The 15,524-nt window shown below is 35.6% G+C and overlaps 1 protein-coding gene across 1 annotated transcript in view; it reads left to right on the top strand.

The window, feature by feature from the left end:
• The window catches only part of large1 (LARGE xylosyl- and glucuronyltransferase 1), a 28,329-nt gene that overhangs the window by 5,434 nt on the left and 7,371 nt on the right, over positions 1–15,524 (top strand). Inside the window, exons 3-12 of the mRNA XM_058773853.1 lie at positions 4,389–4,391; positions 6,614–6,918; positions 8,172–8,254; positions 9,409–9,532; positions 10,954–11,125; positions 11,998–12,102; positions 12,271–12,383; positions 13,491–13,616; positions 13,807–13,962; positions 14,064–14,227. Coding sequence (XP_058629836.1) covers positions 4,389–4,391; positions 6,614–6,918; positions 8,172–8,254; positions 9,409–9,532; positions 10,954–11,125; positions 11,998–12,102; positions 12,271–12,383; positions 13,491–13,616; positions 13,807–13,962; positions 14,064–14,227 — 1,351 coding nt within the window. The remainder of the gene's footprint in view (positions 1–4,388; positions 4,392–6,613; positions 6,919–8,171; positions 8,255–9,408; positions 9,533–10,953; positions 11,126–11,997; positions 12,103–12,270; positions 12,384–13,490; positions 13,617–13,806; positions 13,963–14,063; positions 14,228–15,524) is intronic.

Raw genomic sequence — 15,524 nt, 5'->3', positions numbered from 1 at the left:
AAAGGGAGTTCTCCTAATCTCAGTTTGTTACCTGTATAAAAGACACCTGTCCACAGAAGCAATCAATCAATCAGATTCCAAACTCTCCACCATGGCCAAGACCATAGAGCTGTCCAAGGATGTCAGGGACAAGATTGTAGACCTACACAAGGCTGGAATGGGCTACAAGACCATCGCCAAGCAGCTTGGTGAGAAGGTTACAACGGTTTGTGTGATTATTCGCGAATGGAAGAAACACAAAATAACTGTCAATCTCCCTCGGACTGGGGCTCCATGCAAGATCTCACCTCGTGGAGTTTCAATGATGGTGAGGTGAGGAATCAGCCCAGAACTGCACGGGAGGATCTTGTCAATGATCTCAAGGCAGCTGGGACCATAGTCACCAAGAAAACAACTGGTAACACACTACGCCATGAAGGACTGAAATCCTGCAGCGCCCGCAAGGTCCCCCTGCTCAAGAAAGCACATGTACAGGGCCGTCTGATGTTTGCCAATGAACATCTTAATGTTTCAGAGGAGAACTCGGTGGACGGGGCCATGTACTGTCAGGGCCAGGGCATTGAAAATGGGTTCAATTCCAGCATGACAGTGACCTAAAACACATGGCCAAGGCAACAAAGGAGTGGCTCAAGAAGAAGCACATTAAGGTCCTGGAGTGGCCTAGCCAGTCTCCAGACCTTCATCCCATAGAAAATCTGTGAAGGGAGCTGAAGGTTCGAGTTGCCAAACGTCAGCCTCGAAACCTTAATGACTTGGAGAGGATCTGCAAAGAGGAGAGGGACAAAATCCCTCCTGAGATGTGTGCAAACCTGGTGGCCAACTACAAGAAATGTCTGACCTCTGTGATTGCCAACAAGGGTTTTGCCACCAAGTACTAAGTCATGTTTTGCGAAGGGGTCAAATACTTATTTCAGTAATTAAAATGCAAATTAATTCATAATTTTTTAGAAATGCGTTTTTCAGGATTTTTGTTGTTGTTATTCTGTCTCTCACTGTTTAAATAAACCTACCATTAAAATTATAGACTGATCATTTCTTTGTCAGTGGGCAAACGTACAAAATCAGCAGGGGATCAAATAATCCCCCCCCCCCCACTGTATAATATCATATGTTTGATTTTATCTGAAAAAACATACAGAAACAAGCTATAAAGTTGGTTGTTATGTTTAATTTTGTAAAGTAATAATAATTTTGTAAAAAAATGTGAGTAATTAATTTTTTTTTTTTTCAGTGCATCTAAATGTTGACATGTAACATTCTATCAGCATATCAGATTTTGGCCAATGTTTTGAGTAATGTGCTGCTAAATGTAGTGATATAAACATGTTCATGTTCATTCTGCTAGTCTTGTACTTTTCTAGTTGGTAAAGTACTCTAGGGTCATTGAAGCATTTTTACACAGTGTACTGAATGGAGTCATTCTAGCCTGTCTAAAATTGATGATTTACTCCAGTGGCTTTTAATGACTTTTGGCTGAAAGTTAAATGTCTTTGCTGTCACTTTATTAACTGTGAATTAATTATTTCGCCTCTGATTCATGCTCACTGATGTTGAACAGCTCAAATAATGTATTGAAGTTTGATTCTCTAGGGTCATTCTTGAATGTTCTTGCAGTACATCTTACCTGTTAAAACACAGTTTGTGCTGAATATCCTTTTTAAAGACAAATTTAATAAATGTAATTTGGTTACATACAGTTTTGCTGCTTTCAAATGGTAAGCAAACATTTTTTTGTTGTTATCAGCACATATTTTAAACCTTTTAAACATCATACGAGCAAGCAACCTATATAATATCAAATACACTCAAAAAATAATTCAGTGCGATGGTAAATATCACAATAATAAAAACCTGTACTGCCTTAAATAAATCTCTCAATATAACTTAAGTGCTTGTTTGAGTTGAACATGCTAAAATAAATCCAACAGTTAATTTAGTTCAAAATTGACTTAATAACACAAAAAGAAATGAGCATTTGACTTACAAATTATACTTTTAAGAGATCCTTCATATTTAACTTTAACAACTTAAGAATTTGAGTGAGTTGCATAGATAAACCTCATGACCAATAGGCAAAATTAACAAATGCCAGCAGAGAGAGAGAATGTGTTGCTTTGGACTGTATTAGTTGTGTAAATATTGAAGTTAAGTGTTTGTGTATTATTACAGAAGATTAATATAGTGAGAGATCTGTTAGTGTTGACTGATTTTATATTTTCACACTTATAGGGGATTCTGTTATGTTGCAGTTTTGATGGTTACCATTGTGGTGTGAGTTGAGTTATTGGGTTTTGCACCATACTCATTTTTTTATGTCATACTATGAATTATGATTGTAAAATCACATATGGTATGATGCTCCAAAACCTAATGATATTTGTTAATCAACACTGAACTGACTGGATCTAAATAGTGATATTGTTGTCGTGTTAGCTGCTTAACAACAGGATTCAGATTTGCCTCATATTTGAAGTTTGCATAATTGATTCTGTTACTTTCCTGTTTAATGCCGTGAAGATGCTTTGAAACAATCTCAACTGTATAAAGCACTATAAATTAAAGAAAACTTGACTTGTGAAATAATATACCATGATATTTTAAAATAAAGTCCAAAGGTTTATGAGTTACTCAAATTTGAAATAATTTTTTCATGTTGTTCAAAAAATGTGAGTAATTAATTTTTTTTTTTCAGTGCATCTAAATGTTGACATGTAACATTCTATCAGCATATCAGATTTTGGCCAATGTTTTGAGTAATGTGCTGCTAAATGTAGTGATATAAACATGTTCATGTTCATTCTGCTAGTCTTGTACTTTTCTAGTTGGTAAAGTACTCTAGGGTCATTGAAGCATTTTTACACAGTGTACTGAATGGAGTCATTCTAGCCTGTCTAAAATTGATGATTTACTCCAGTGGCTTTTAATGACTTTTGGCTGAAAGTTAAATGTCTTTGCTGTCACTTTATTAACTGTGAATTAATTATTTCGCCTCTGATTCATGCTCACTGATGTTGAACAGCTCAAATAATGTATTGAAGTTTGATTCTCTAGGGTCATTCTTGAATGTTCTTGCAGTACATCTTACCTGTTAAAACACAGTTTGTGCTGAATATCCTTTTTAAAGACAAATTTAATAAATGTAATTTGGTTACATACAGTTTTGCTGCTTTCAAATGGTAAGCAAACATTTTTTTGTTGTTATCAGCACATATTTTAAACCTTTTAAACATCATACGAGCAAGCAACCTATATAATATCAAATACACTCAAAAAATAATTCAGTGCGATGGTAAATATCACAATAATAAAAACCTGTACTGCCTTAAATAAATCTCTCAATATAACTTAAGTGCTTGTTTGAGTTGAACATGCTAAAATAAATCCAACAGTTAATTTAGTTCAAAATTGACTTAATAACACAAAAAGAAATGAGCATTTGACTTACAAATTATACTTTTAAGAGATCCTTCATATTTAACTTTAACAACTTAAGAATTTGAGTGAGTTGCATAGATAAACCTCATGACCAATAGGCAAAATTAACAAATGCCAGCAGAGAGAGAGAATGTGTTGCTTTGGACTGTATTAGTTGTGTAAATATTGAAGTTAAGTGTTTGTGTATTATTACAGAAGATTAATATAGTGAGAGATCTGTTAGTGTTGACTGATTTTATATTTTCACACTTATAGGGGATTCTGTTATGTTGCAGTTTTGATGGTTACCATTGTGGTGTGAGTTGAGTTATTGGGTTTTGCACCATACTCATTTTTTTATGTCATACTATGAATTATGATTGTAAAATCACATATGGTATGATGCTCCAAAACCTAATGATATTTGTTAATCAACACTGAACTGACTGGATCTAAATAGTGATATTGTTGTCGTGTTAGCTGCTTAACAACAGGATTCAGATTTGCCTCATATTTGAAGTTTGCATAATTGATTCTGTTACTTTCCTGTTTAATGCCGTGAAGATGCTTTGAAACAATCTCAACTGTATAAAGCACTATAAATTAAAGAAAACTTGACTTGTGAAATAATATACCATGATATTTTAAAATAAAGTCCAAAGGTTTGCGAGTTACTCAAATTTGAAATAATTTTTTCATGTTGTTCAAAAAATTTGGTATATTTACTTTCTTTCCCTTGTGCTCTTCAATATGTGGGAAAGACCAATTGACAACTGAGATTTCTTATTAATGAATACAGAAGTGCTAAAACATTAACACTTCAGTGCCTAACATTAACATTAAATCATCCAGTTAATTTTTTTTTTTTGTGTGTGTGTGAAATATGTGTTTCCAATATGTTGTTACACCAGTACGGAAGAGAAATTATTAAAAACAAAGTAAACGGATTTTTCGACTTGATACTGTACAGTCAGATGGTTTGAATAAAGATATTAATTCGTCTAGTTTTCTGTAATGTGAATGTAGTTGTGTTGATTTTTTCATTTATTTATGAATTCATTCATTCATTCTCTTCCTCTTTCTCTGAGTATTTGTCAACTTCCAATTGAGTAGCTGGTCTATAAATGATTGATTGAATTGAAATGTAATTGTATATAAAGATTAAATGTTTCAAACTAATGTGAACACTGTGGAAGGTCCTGCGTGACTGAAACATTTGTTGTGGATTTTATATGCACTGAGCACTTTCATGCTTTAATGCTTGTAACAGTAAAAGAAGATTGCAAGTATCTCAGCATGTAACCCTATTTTTATATACACAGTGAATTAATTTTTAGTATTTAGTTTTTTACTAGGGAATTTAGAAATTTATTTATTGATAATCGTAAAAATATCTAAATATAAAATAAATACATAAAACATTATTGTATTTATGTTTATAAGATATCTTTTATAAAATAAATATTTAATATGTGAATGTGTGATTGAATCAGACAACACGGGTCACGCTGTGGGTTTTTATTTTATTTTATAATTTTTTTTTCCTTAAAAAAGTGACATCTTCAATCAAAAAATGGACAGTTGTCAGATTTAGTGAAGTAGTTATGGTTTTGCTGGACAGATGTTCAGTGATCCTCAACTGTCTCTGTGTTTCCCTCTCAGTCAAACCGCTGCCTCTGTCGCCGCTGGATCCTCAGTCATCTGTGCTGATCGGAGCAGCCGGTGAGCATCAGGATTTGGAGCTGCGGCTACGAGATGTGGAGGAACATAACCATGCGCTGGAGAGAGATTAGCCTGTCGCCCAGGGTTCCAACCCATAGCAGTCATCATAGCAACAGTCGCCAAGGCAACCAGTTACACACCCATTCCACAGAAGAGGGTACAGGTGATAGCGAAGCTAAAAAAGGAGCAGCCTCGGGCAACAGCTCGGACTGTGTGCCTCAGCCTGTGGTGAACAAATGTGAGGTTAGTATGCTGAATCAAGACTTTACACTGAACAGATTCACACATTATCAAGACCCTAATCCTGACTGATCCTCAGATTCCTCGAATCTTATGTTTTGTTGAGGAGAGATGTGATGAGGTTTAAGTGATCAGACAACACCCTAGATACCACACAGAACATTCTTCAACTGCATAACAGCACCCTAGCAACAACTGAGAAGACCCTAGAAACTGTATAGCAATATAGTCTTATTTTTATTTTCAGAAAACATAGTTTCTGTTCATTGGTATTTCCTTCTTTGTGAATTTAACAAAAATATGATTTTATAAAATTGTAGTGTCAGAAATTGTGAACTGTATGTATTGCATACAGAGTTGGCGCCAGCCCATACAAACTGGGGGGCATTTGCGTTTCTAGAGGGGGCCTTGGTAGAAATTACAGTGGTTCTTCCCTCGGTAGAAATCAGCAAGGTGAGGGAACACAGGGACTGAAGTGGCCAGGCCAGGAACCCTTGGGCCCGCTTGTGGCGCCAACACTGATTGCATCAATAGACCAATTCGGTGTTTGCAAACAGTGATGATGGTTTTTTGTGGGCGGAGCCTATCTGGTGGCAGAAAATGACAGTTTTCAAGTAGAAGTCTATGGAAGCAATGGAATAAAAGAATAAAAAAGGTAAATTTGAGTTTGTATTTCAAAATTCTGATTTTATTCTCGAGATTTCTGATAAGAAAAATCAACTCGTCATTCTCTCTTTTCCCCTCGGCTCACAGTCGTGAGTTTACATTCCACACTTCTGGCATTTTTCCCTCAGAACTGACAAACTCTCTATTGTTGAGTTAAATCGAGTTATAAAGTCCGAACTAGGAGATATCAACTTGCATGTGTGCGGAAAAAGTCTGAATTATTATGTAAAATGTTAAAGGTTTAAATAGTATTTAGTTTTTTACTAGGAATTTAGAAATTTATTTATTGATAATCGTAAAATATCTAAATATAAAATAAATACATAAAACATTATTGTATTTATGTTTATAAGATATCTTTTATAAAATAAATATTTAATATGTGAATGTGTGATTGAATCAGACAACACGGGTCACGCTGTGGGTTTTTATTTTATTTTATAATTTTTTTTTCCTTAAAAAAGTGACATCTTCAATCAAAAAATGGACAGTTGTCAGATTTAGTGAAGTAGTTATGGTTTTGCTGGACAGATGTTCAGTGATCCTCAACTGTCTCTGTGTTTCCTCTCAGTCAAACCGCTGCCTCTGTCGCCGCTGGATCCTCAGTCATCTGTGCTGATCGGAGCAGCCGGTGAGCATCAGGATTTGGAGCTGCGGCTACGAGATGTGGAGGAACATAACCATGCGCTGCGGAGAGAGATTAGCCTGTCGCCCAGGGTTCCAACCCATAGCAGTCATCATAGCAACAGTCGCCAAGGCAACCAGTTACACACCCATTCCACAGAAGAGGGTACAGGTGATAGCGAAGCTAAAAAAGGAGCAGCCTCGGGCAACAGCTCGGACTGTGTGCCTCAGCCTGTGGTGAACAAATGTGAGGTTAGTATGCTGAATCAAGACTTTACACTGAACAGATTCACACATTATCAAGACCCTAATCCTGACTGATCCTCAGATTCCTCGAATCTTATGTTTTGTTGAGGAGAGATGTGATGAGGTTTAAGTGATCAGACAACACCCTAGATACCACACAGAACATTCTTCAACTGCATAACAGCACCCTAGCAACAATTGAGAAGACCCTAGAAACTGTATAGCAATATAGTCTTATTTTTTATTTTCAGAAAACATAGTTTCTGTTCATTGGTATTTCCCTTCTTTGTGAATTTAACAAAAATATGATTTTATAAAATTGTAGTGTCAGAAATTGTGAACTGTATGTATTGCATACAGAGTTGGCGCCAGCCCATACAAACTGGGGGGCATTTGCGTTTCTAGAGGGGGCCTTGGTAGAAATTACAGTGGTTCTTCCCTCGGTAGAAATCAGCAAGGTGAGGGAACACAGGGACTGAAGTGGCCAGGCCAGGAACCCTTGGGCCCGCTTAGGCGCCAACACTGATTGCATCAATAGACCAATTCGGTGTTTGCAAACAGTGATGATGGTTTTTGTGGAGCCTATCTGGTGGCAGAAAATGACAGTTTTCAAGTAGAAGTCTATGGAAGCAATGGAATAAAAGAATAAAAAAGGTAAATTTGAGTTTGTATTTCAAAATTCTGATTTTATTCTCGAGATTTCTGATAAGAAAAATCAACTCGTCATTCTCTCTTTTCCCCTCGGCTCACAGTCGTGAGTTTACATTCCACACTTCTGGCATTTTTCCCTCAGAACTGACAAACTCTCTATTGTTGAGTTAAATCGAGTTATAAAGTCCGAACTAGGAGATATCAACTTGCATGTGTGCGGAAAAAAGTCTGAATTATTATGTAAAATGTTAAAGGTTTAAATAGTATTTAATGATGTAACTCTAGGGCTAATACAATGTTGACCTATTGTTTAAATCAAAATTATGCTTTAAAAGGAGAGTAATCAGAACAGGTTTCATCCATAGTCTGTCCGTTTAAACGTCTGCGTCTAAAATTATTTGCATTCCAGTTCTGACATCCAAAGGCACGACAATACATTTTTTCCCCCTCTTATTCCATGGATTTTACCCGTTTCCCTCCACTTGTTACCAGTGTTTTTCTGCCACCACAATGCATGCACAGCTGCACGTGACGTAACTGTGATATCTACTCCAAACTGGTCTATGCTGCTTCAAACTGTTCAATACTACTTGTCTTTCTCATCACAGACCATTCATATTGCCATTGTGTGTGCGGGGTACAATGCAAGCAGAGATGTTGTCACACTGGTCAAGTCAGTTCTGTTTCACAGGTAAATTTGGAGTCTGTGTCTGTCCACATTCATAGGATTTTCACTGCTCCCTACATTGAGCAGTATTTGTTCGTTTGTTTTATTTGACTAAACTTAAAACATAATACAAACCCATAAAGACTAATTCATACACATTTCAAAAACTGTCGAAAATAATATACACAAAAAGCCATAGGATTTTTTCCATTGTGGTCCTCTGTATTTTAAAAATGGACAAACAAATCATAAATGGAGTGCAATCATGGGGAGTTCACCCAAAAATGAAAATTCTGTCATTAATTACTCACCCTCATGTCGTTCCAAACACGTAATACCTTTGTTCTTCTTTGGAACACAAATTAAGATATTTTTGATGAAATCCGAGAGCTTTCTGACCATTCCAAAGATGAACAAAGGTCTTACGGGTTTGGAACGGCATGAGGGTGAGTAATTAATGACAGAACTTTTATTTTTTGGGTGAACTATCCCTTAAACTTCCATTCTAAAAATACAATCAGCTTGTATTTGCTTAATACAACCAGGTAATTCATTCCCAATAACAGGGCAAGTATATAAAAAATAATTCCCAAGATTTCCCATTACATTCTTAAATCTGCAAGGATAAATATCATTACCACTCGCTCTTGTAATCAACTAGGATGCTACATTATAAAGTTGCTGCTTATTTAGACATCAATGTAGCTCAGTAAGTTTTTGAACAGAGCTCAAAAACTTTCCAAGTTTTATTGACCAGACTGAAATTACCATTCTTTCTTTCTACACTACAATGGGAAAAGTAGTAAAGCTAGAATCAGGTCTCATCATCAGCTTGACTGATATTGCTCTCTGCTTATATACCCTTCTGTAATGTAGTGTATAAAATGACTTTTCACTGTTTTATCACATGCAGTCAAATAACTTTATTATGCTGTTATGGCTTTATTGTGGTGCCAGTATTACACTCATTTTAGTTTGTAAGGATAAAAGCAATGATATCGATATCTTTTATTCCTTATGCTATTTCAAACTAATGACCTAATTGGCATAGAAGGTGAATTTCAGAATATCCTGGCTTTTTGTATATAATAAAAAGTGAGTAAATGATATCAGAATTTTAATTTTTGGGTGAACTAGTTATTAAAAGACAGGAAATGTTTGTTCTCTCTGTGTGTCAGACGTAACCCACTCCACTTCCATTTCATCACGGACTCCATCGCTCGGAAGATCCTGGCCGATCTCTTCCACACCTGGATGGTGCCGGCCGTTCACGTCAACTTTTATGATGCTGATGAGCTGAAGGTTTGTGCGGCTACTGCTTTGCTCAGTAGAGCTCACTTTTTCAGCAGAATTGACGATGAAAGTATTTTTCATTTTCTATGTAGGGTTTTCAAAAGATTCTTAAAGATTCTGATTCCGTAACCAAACCAACCAGCTCTGAAATGAATCATATCACAGAGTAAAAGCAGTGTTTATGAATGAATAACTCCTTATAACTTGAATCATTGCATATTATATAGTCATAACAATCTCTGTTTACACTAGTTGCAGAGCTGGTTATTTCAGACTTACTCATTTGTTTTTATTGAAAGGTAATGTACCAAAAATCATGTCATTTTTGTCAGACCCTGCTGTCTATAAAGCTTATTTTGGAATGTACAACTTCTTTAAATGCCACTAGGCAACATTTTTTAGTTCTCTAATGAATGTTTTTTTTTTAAATGTGACATTATTATAAACCTATTTTTTATTTTTATCAAATATTGAAGTGAAAAATCTTTTTGTTTTTCTTATTTTTTATTACTACTGTATGTTACTACAGAAATAGATGCTGGTATGGCAATAAAAAATAAACAAATATAACAAGCGTAAAACTATGAAATTATTGACTTCTAGACATTTGAATTTGAAATTGAAATGTGTGTACAAATATAAAGTACTTTGAAAGTTTAAGGAGCCTGATTTGACTAAATTATACACTGTGCTTCATGGGAATTCAGAGATCTCTGTTTCCATTTCTGTTTTCCAGGGTAATTTCTTTAATTGGTAGATCACTCAAGGATTATGGTGGCTCTTCGCTGAGGATTCAGCTTATATTATTATAATGTTTTTGTCCTAAGTTTATAATTTTTCATACAAAGAACTCTTTGCCTACCCCTACTTTCAATACTACCAATATCACAAATCATAAATTCAAAACTATTAATAATTGCTAATCGTACAAGGGAATAATAGGCTCAGATTCATTTAACAAAGATCAGTGATAGCATTTGCTATTTCTAAATCAAATCTTTTTAACTTTGCCGGTACTCTGTAATGTGCGTATTTATGCATCAATAATCAGAATGCAAATGTCCGACATGTAAAAATACTGTAACACTTAATTGTATGTACTTGTCCATGTTTAACATGCTCTGCTGCTTTCACTGCATATTTTCCCGATAGAGATTTGCAAAGCCACCAGCTGAGCACGAGCTCTGGCACGAGAACCATTTTGGTTATTCCGGGTGGGAACATGCAAGACTTTCCAAAATAATTTCAGACTTTTAAAAAAATAATACAATTTTTACTTCCAAAACCTGACTATTACCCTCTGTAGGGTTGTGTTACATTCATTGGTGTTCCTTTATGATTATTTCTTTCCTGCTTTTTTCTTTATTGCTGTCTTGAAGTTTTTGATTTCATTTAATTTTTTTTATATTTGCTCTTTTTGTGTTTGTCAGTCTGAGGTGTCTTGGATCCCAAACAAGCATTATTCTGGCATCTACGGCCTAATGAAGCTGGTGCTGACCAAGACGCTGCCCTCTGATCTACAGAAGGTCATCGTCCTGGATACTGACATCACTTTTGCCACGGACATCGCTGAGCTGTGGGTCGTCTTCCACAAGTTCAAGGGTATTTTTGTCTTAACATTCAATTGAAATGATTAAGTGGATTTGTCATTTGTACTTCACTAATGTTTTGAATTAAATAATGCAAGAACTTTCATAAGATTCCCATTAAAAACTGTGTGCATCCCACAGAAATACTTGCCATAAGACAACGTTTTGTCAGACGTGACAATCATTAATGTTCAATGAGGCACGTGATTGCAGCTCAGATCAATAATGTCACAGATTATTCCACCAGACACTGACCGCAGCAACCACAGTCAAAGACGTCAATGATTTCAGTAATGAACCAGCCTTTGTGACTAACTACATTTGATCTCATGCCTGAGGCTTTATCAACAGAGCAATGCCCCGTGATTTGCATATACACACATCACCAACCAGATAGAAACCTGTGCCAGCCTTTGACATGAAATCCTGTTGCTTAGAAACAACAACACACTCTAGTATTGTTGAATACATTTGATTATTGTGTCTTGAAGGACAGATGCTAGGAAAGCTAGAGATGTCCTTGTCTTATTGACCATTTGTTCTGATCTTCATGTCATGTGGTGCGACTCCTCAAATTACTTTTTACCTTTTGAGATGTATACACTCACATGTATTCAATGTGTAAGGAAACTTTCTTTTTTACTTGATTCTGGGCACCAGTATCAAGAAAATAGTTGAAAATATTATTTAAGTTTTCCAAAACCATATGAGTCCAACATGAATACAAAAGAGTACATTCATTTTAAAGCAGATCTTTAAAAGATTTCCTTTCCAAAATACATGTAAAATGTGAGATTTTTGTCCATAGTTCACCATAGCTTCGATGCTACTGAACATTAAATACAGATGCATTAATATCACTTTGGGGGTGTTTGTGCATTTAAGGTCAGCAGGTTCTTGGTTTGGTGGAGAATCAGAGTGATTGGTACCTGGGGAACCTGTGGAAGAACCATCGGCCATGGCCAGCGCTGGGCAGAGGCTTTAACACCGGTACGCCAGCCAGGTTTCTAATTATCTGACTTACCTGAAGGACCAGTTTTAGAACATATACTAAAATTCCTAAAGAGTTTAACCATGTTTTTGTGATTTTGAACCGGACACTATGTTATAAGTGTGAATTAGTGTTATAGCCAACAAATGATGTTGTGTGTGTTGAAGGTGTGATTCTGCTGTTGTTGGATCGTTTGAGGAAGCTAAAGTGGGAGCAGATGTGGCGGCTGACAGCAGAGAGAGAGCTCATGAGCATGCTGTCTACATCACTCGCTGATCAGGTAAACACATGAGCTCTGTTTTGATCTGCCCTGCTGTCTTAGATATTAACAGTTTAAAGGGTTAGTTCACCCAAAAATGAAAATCCTTACTTACTCACTCGCATGTCGTTCCAAACCCATAAGACCTTCGTTCATCTTGGGAACAGCAGGGATACTACCATGATCAAGGTACAGAAACGTAGCAAGGACATCGGTAAAATAGTCCATGTGACATCAGGGGTTCAACCGTAATTTTACAAAGCAGCGAGAATACTTTTTGCAAAACAGTAAGAAAACAATAATAACATAATTTATTCAACATTTCTTCTCCCCGAGTTACTGTCTTCCGCCATTTTGGAGAGTACCCCAAAACGTAATCAACATAATCAGCGTTGCTTGCGCTCAGCATGCGCGCTTTCTACTGAACATAAACAACGCTGATTACGTTCTGGGGTACTCTCCAAAATGGCAGAACATGGTAACTCGGGGAGAAGAAATGTTGAATAAATTATGCTATTATTGTTTTCTTTGCACACAAAAAGTATTCTTGTAGCTTCATAAAATTATGGTTGAACCATTGATGTCATATGGACTATTTTACCGATGTCCTTGCTACGTTTCTGAGCCTTGATCGTGTTAGGATCCTTGCTGTCTATGAAGGGTCAGAGAGCTCTCGGAATGCATCAAAAATATCTTAATTTGTGTTCCGAAGATGAACGAAGGTGTTACGGGTTTGGATCGACATGAGGGTGAGTAATTAATGACAGAATTTGCAACTCACTAGGGACATTGGTATATTGCATGCATCATACATAGTTTCTCTGCTGTGTTTATTTCAGTTGAGTTTGGTGTTAAGTTGCTAAGCTAAACCCACGATACTTACTAAACATATGGAACACAAAGATTGGGTGAAATATGTTTTAATGTAAATAATTTTATGTAGGAACTTCATATCACAGTGAAAGTTGTTTGTCTGCATTTGATTATCATCAAAGATTTGTGGCTAAATAATCAGGACCATTTTATCAAGGTGATTTAGAAAATTAAGAACATTTCTGCTAAAAGATTTAATACTAGCAGTCGTAGAATCTGTTTTATGAGTCATTTAGAATAACTTTGTGCCTGCAGGACATCTTCAACGCTGTGATCAAGCAGAATCCGTTCCTGGTGCACCAGCTGCCCTGCTTTTGGAATGTTCAGCTGTCGGATCACACCCGCTCCGAAAAGTGTTACAAAGATGTGTCCGACCTCAAGGTGACATCAGCGTGGAGCTGACACAAACAACAATTTGACAAACAATAATTTTATGATTATTAGCTGCCAGGACAAACAACTTGCATATACACGTGTGCTTAATGTAGAAATGTTTGAACACAAGCAGTTCAGTTTGAGACAGAGGTCAGGCACAGTTTACATTTGTGAACTTCTGCATCTGATTGTGCAGGTGATTCACTGGAACTCTCCGAAGAAACTGCGTGTAAAGAACAAACATGTGGAGTTCTTCAGGAATCTCTATCTGACATTCCTGGAGTATGATGGGAATCTGCTGAGGCGAGAGCTCTTTGGCTGTCCCAGCGAAACAGACCACAACTCAGAGAATGTGAGTTTCAACTCACTGTTTTATTGTTGCAGAGGTCTGCAATGATTCCTTTGTTCAGGCAGCATGACGGAATAACACTTGTTTTCTTAATATTCCTGCAGCTCCAAAAGACCCTGTCTGAGCTGGATGAAGATGACCCATGTTATGAGTTTCGTCGGGAGCGCTTCACAGTCCACCGCACACATGTCTATTTCCTGCACTATGAGTACGAACCAGCCTTAGATAACACTGACGTGACACTGGTGGCCCAGCTGTCTATGGACAGGTAAGAAAACATACTTACATTTACTTTCTTAAAGACATCAATAGCGCACAAATCACCTCACCGACAGATATTTAATACATGATGCTAAAAAGAGGCTTAGAGAATATTTGGGTTCATTTATACAAGTTAAGCTCAATCGACAGCATTTGTGGCATAATGTTGATTAACAAAAAGTCATTTCAATTTGTCCCTTGTTTAAAGAAAATTAGAGTATTTTAAAGCATAAATGTGTAGCTTATAATTTTATAAAAGCACATAGTAATTCGTTATTTAAAACTTGTTTATTAAAGCTGTTTAAATCATGATTTTACAGTGGATTTAGGGTTTTTGTCATCATGGCAACAAAGTTGAAAAAATTGGATTTTACAGGTAGTGCTGTCAAACGATTAATCGCGATTAATTGCATCCAAAATAAACGTTTTTGTTTACATTATATATGTATGTGTACTGTGTATATTTATTATGTATATATGAATACACACAATACAGTATGTATTTTGAAAATATTTACGTTTATATATTTATATATTCATATTGTTATATTTTATGTTATATATAAATATATTTAATATATAAACAGCATATTTTTCTTAAATATATACATGCATGTGTTTGTATTTGTATATTAATAATAAATATACACTGTATACACACATATATTATGTAAACAAAAACTTTTATTTTGGATGCGATTAATCTTAATTAATCATTTGACAGCACTATTTACAGGGAGCTTAACACTTGGATGAAGCGGTACATTGATTTTCTGGCATATCATGGTATAATCATAATTGACAGTTATCATACTGTGTACTGCTATGGTACTAAAAAAATACAGTAACACTTTAGTATAGGAACCAATTCTCACTATTGACTAGTTGCTTATTAGCGTGCCTATTATTAACATATTTGCTGTTTATTAGTACTTATAAAGCACATATTCTGCATGACTGTATATATTCTACATCCCTAATCCTACCCAATACCTAAACTTGACTACCTTACAAACTATTAAAAAGCAGCCAATTAGGAGTTTATTGAGGCAAAAGTCATAATTAATGGTTTGTTAATAGCGAGAATTGGACCTTAAAATAAAGTGTGACCTTTAATACAACTGGACAGAGAATAATTTTTAATAAATACATTTTATATAAAATAATAAATAAAATAGTTTTAAATTGTAAACTGCTTATTTAATTTTATTTTTGTGTGAATTTTTCTTGTTCACATGTGAAAGAGGGTTCCACATTGAGTCAAGTCAAGTCACCTTTATTTATATAGCGCTTTTACAATACAG

Source organism: Onychostoma macrolepis, chromosome 04 (assembly GCF_012432095.1).
Source record: "Onychostoma macrolepis isolate SWU-2019 chromosome 04, ASM1243209v1, whole genome shotgun sequence".
Taxonomy (NCBI): Eukaryota; Metazoa; Chordata; class Actinopteri; order Cypriniformes; family Cyprinidae; genus Onychostoma; species Onychostoma macrolepis.
This window is presented reverse-complemented; position numbering and strand designations above follow the sequence as displayed.